This window comes from Strix uralensis, chromosome 16, assembly GCF_047716275.1.
Source record: "Strix uralensis isolate ZFMK-TIS-50842 chromosome 16, bStrUra1, whole genome shotgun sequence".
In the NCBI taxonomy this organism is placed as follows: domain Eukaryota; kingdom Metazoa; phylum Chordata; class Aves; order Strigiformes; family Strigidae; genus Strix; species Strix uralensis.
In genome coordinates this window covers 8755467-8758304 of record NC_133987.1, presented here as the reverse complement: position 1 = coordinate 8758304, position 2838 = coordinate 8755467, and the positions used below count along the sequence as shown (strand labels likewise).

General features: G+C 51.2%; 1 protein-coding gene across 1 annotated transcript; it reads right to left on the bottom strand.

The window, feature by feature from the left end:
- Positions 1-2488, bottom strand: GRIFIN (galectin-related inter-fiber protein). Its single transcript, XM_074886677.1, has 4 exons — positions 2477-2488; positions 890-969; positions 633-795; positions 1-165 (listed from the first exon to the last, which is right to left on the bottom strand). Exons 1-4 carry the CDS (start codon positions 2486-2488, stop codon positions 1-3), a joined length of 420 nt encoding a protein of 139 aa, XP_074742778.1.
- Between the last annotated feature and the right edge of the window lie 350 nt (positions 2489-2838).

Here is a 2838-nt window from a genome sequence, read left to right as displayed (position 1 = left end):
CTAGTAAAGGCCTCGTTTGATGATTTCCACTGAAGAAATGGCAATATCATTGAGAATCTGCAGCTTGGTGATGGATGAAAGCTGCTTCTGCCGATGCTTGTACTGCAAGATTTTGTTTTCATCAATGAAAACGTGGAAATAGTCCTGGTCAGAGTAGATTTCAACCTGAAAGAGAGACTGTGTTAGGTTTACCATGTGGACACACATCCTTACCGGACCTTGCTGCCACCATGTCAGTGAATACCTGGATCTGGGCACATGTGTCTGCAGCCCAGTTCAAATCCTCCCAGAGCTGACACACACACACTGCTCACTCCTATTTTGGGCAAAAGGGGGGAATATTTGAGCTCTTCGCTTCATAACAGAAACTGGTGATAATGCAAAACCTAAATTGAAAACAAATGCAGCATCCAGGGATTAGTGCTGGAGCTCTGCATGTCTGTGCCAGAGTTGAGTGTAAATCAGCAGCAAATCAGGGGACAACAGAAATACTAACAGGGGTCAGAGCCAGAGAGGGGATGATACTGGGTATGGTGCTGGCAGGAAAGGCAGGTCTAGAGGAGAGGGACCCCAGTATTGGCTGGGTCACTCCTGTCCCACCCAAGGAGACCCAGGGGGTGACACAGGATTACCTGGAATGGCTCCTTTGCTTCGAAGGGGAAGGTGCTATTAATCTCTTCCTTCCCCCAGTGATTGGCGAGGAAAGAGTTGCAGACGATTCTGGAGCTGGAGAAGCGAGGGTTAAAGTGAAGAGCGATTTGGTCTCCAGGATCACAGAGCAAATTAATTTCGAACCTAAGATGGCAAGAGAAAGAAGCGATGGAGAGCTGTGGAGCAGTGCTGCTGGCTCTCGTGAGCTGCGAGACCTGCGAGCAGAGTGTGTCCTTACATGCTCGTACTGGAACTGGTCTCACCCTTGACCACGACGCTCCAGCCTGGACACATCCCCTCTGGGTACAGGGCCTCGAACTGCTGGCGAGGAGGCAATGGTGAAGCATGGCAAGGTGGGAGAGGTGCACAGTCCTGCTCGTTCCTTACACTTCTCCATCTTTCTCACCCTCTCATCATCTTCTCCTTTCTACCCTCTTCCCACACAGGCACACTCTCTGCCCCTGCCTTTTTCTCACTCCTAAATAATCTCAGGGGCTCTAAATTGATAAGAAATGAAGTTGCCACAACATCCAGTTGATGAGGTGGGATTTGCTGTCCTGAAGGTCTTTTGTAAAGAGCTGGGTGGGGTCAGGGAACAAAATTAAAGAACCTGAATGCCTTCATTGTCAGCAGGACACAAAGATGCTCTGCTCCTCTCCCCACCTGGGCGATACAAAATCCAAAGCAGAAAACTTTGTGATGCTTTGAAGCAGGGTGTGAAAGACAAGGACTGATCAAGGAATGGGTGTAACGTGGCCTCCAGCCTGTCCTCATCCAGCATTACATGGGTGACCTCCCACGAGCTCCTGCCTGATCCCCTGTTCCACCTGCTCCCCCCACATCCAAGGTTAAACTTGCATAAAACGAGCTGGAAAATGTTCCTTTTTGAATAATTCATAGTTTTATTAAATAACTCATTTTAATAAGAACTCCTTGCCACTTCACCCCATTTTTTTTTAACATTCTAATGATCTAGCATTTCTGAGCATCTCCCCCTCTCAAATGTATTACTCACCCTGAGAAAATCTCTCCAGCCTTTGTGTCTCCACTTCCAGCTCTATGCCTTGCTTTCCCTCCCCATAGCTCAGTACTTTCACTCCCCTGGTTCTTTCTCTGCCATGATTTTCCATTTCCAATGCATTTTTGGGATATGCACAGTTTTGGGCAGGAGCTGAGACACGATGACGGTCAATCTTACACCCTCATGCCCAGTTGCTTTTGGTGAGCCGCTTTGGAAACCTGCACACACTCATTCAAAGTCTCTGATCACACCGGTGTTCCCCTCTGCAAAACACAGAGGGCTGAGGGAGCTGATACTACAGTTTCAGTGAGTGGTGATGGCAGCACCCAGGTTAGCCTTGCTTTGACCCTCAGCTTGTCATCATTACAACAACCCCAGCAAAAGACACACCACATACACAGGAAACAGCAATTCCCTATTTGCTGCCAGCTGTCCCAGCAGAGATGGATAGCAAAGCACAGATCTCCTCTGCTAAAACGTCGGTTGTATTTCAGTCTCAGCTTAAATCCTCCAAGCCAGAAGTGCTGCCGTCAGGGCAGTGTTACCCCAGACCAGCCCTGGTGTAGCAGACAAGAAATCTGTCCTATTGCCTTTTCCCAAAAGCGCTGAAGCAATCAATCAGCTTTGCAATAGCCTGGACAGGGTTGAAATAGAGGGGCAGCACTGCAAGTAGCATCCCCACGTCTTTCAGGATTTCTGTCTTTCTTGCCCTTATCTGTGCTGCTTTCCTTTACCCGCCGCCTGATCCCGCACATTCACCCCCCGGACAGACCAGGCTGTGCGGGCTCCTGTCCCAGCGCTTACCCGCAATGCCATCCCGCTCGCCTGCCCCTGCTCCGCAGACCCGGCCGGGTGTGTGGCCAGAGGGTCTATATAGCGGCCACCAGCCATGAGCCCCTGTGCGTGGGGATTAGCATCGACAGCGGGCTGAGGTCTCCTTTTCAGAGTGGGCTGTCAGACACGGTGGGGAGATGGGGAGCAGCAAATCCCGCTGCCTGCCCAGCAGGGTCAGCCCACTCATGCGTGCAGGGCTAATCCAGCCCCGCTGCTGCCCGCACAAAGGCAGTGACAGCCGGGCGGTCCTGAGCTGTGACGTGATGGAGCCGGTGTGCGGCAGCGATGGGGCAGACAGACGCTCAGGCTCTGAGCCAAGGGGCAGATGTATT

What these genes read in the sequence shown, in the direction of transcription:
- GRIFIN (XM_074886677.1), bottom strand. An exon ending in ACCAGTTCCAGTACGAGCAT is followed by an intron (nt 796 to 889) that starts GTAAGGACACAC and finishes TTGCCATCTTAG; the next exon opens with GTTCGAAATTAATTTGCTCT. An exon ending in AAGCAAAGGAGCCATTCCAG is followed by an intron (nt 166 to 632) that starts GTAATCCTGTGT and finishes TCTCTCTTTCAG; the next exon opens with GTTGAAATCTACTCTGACCA.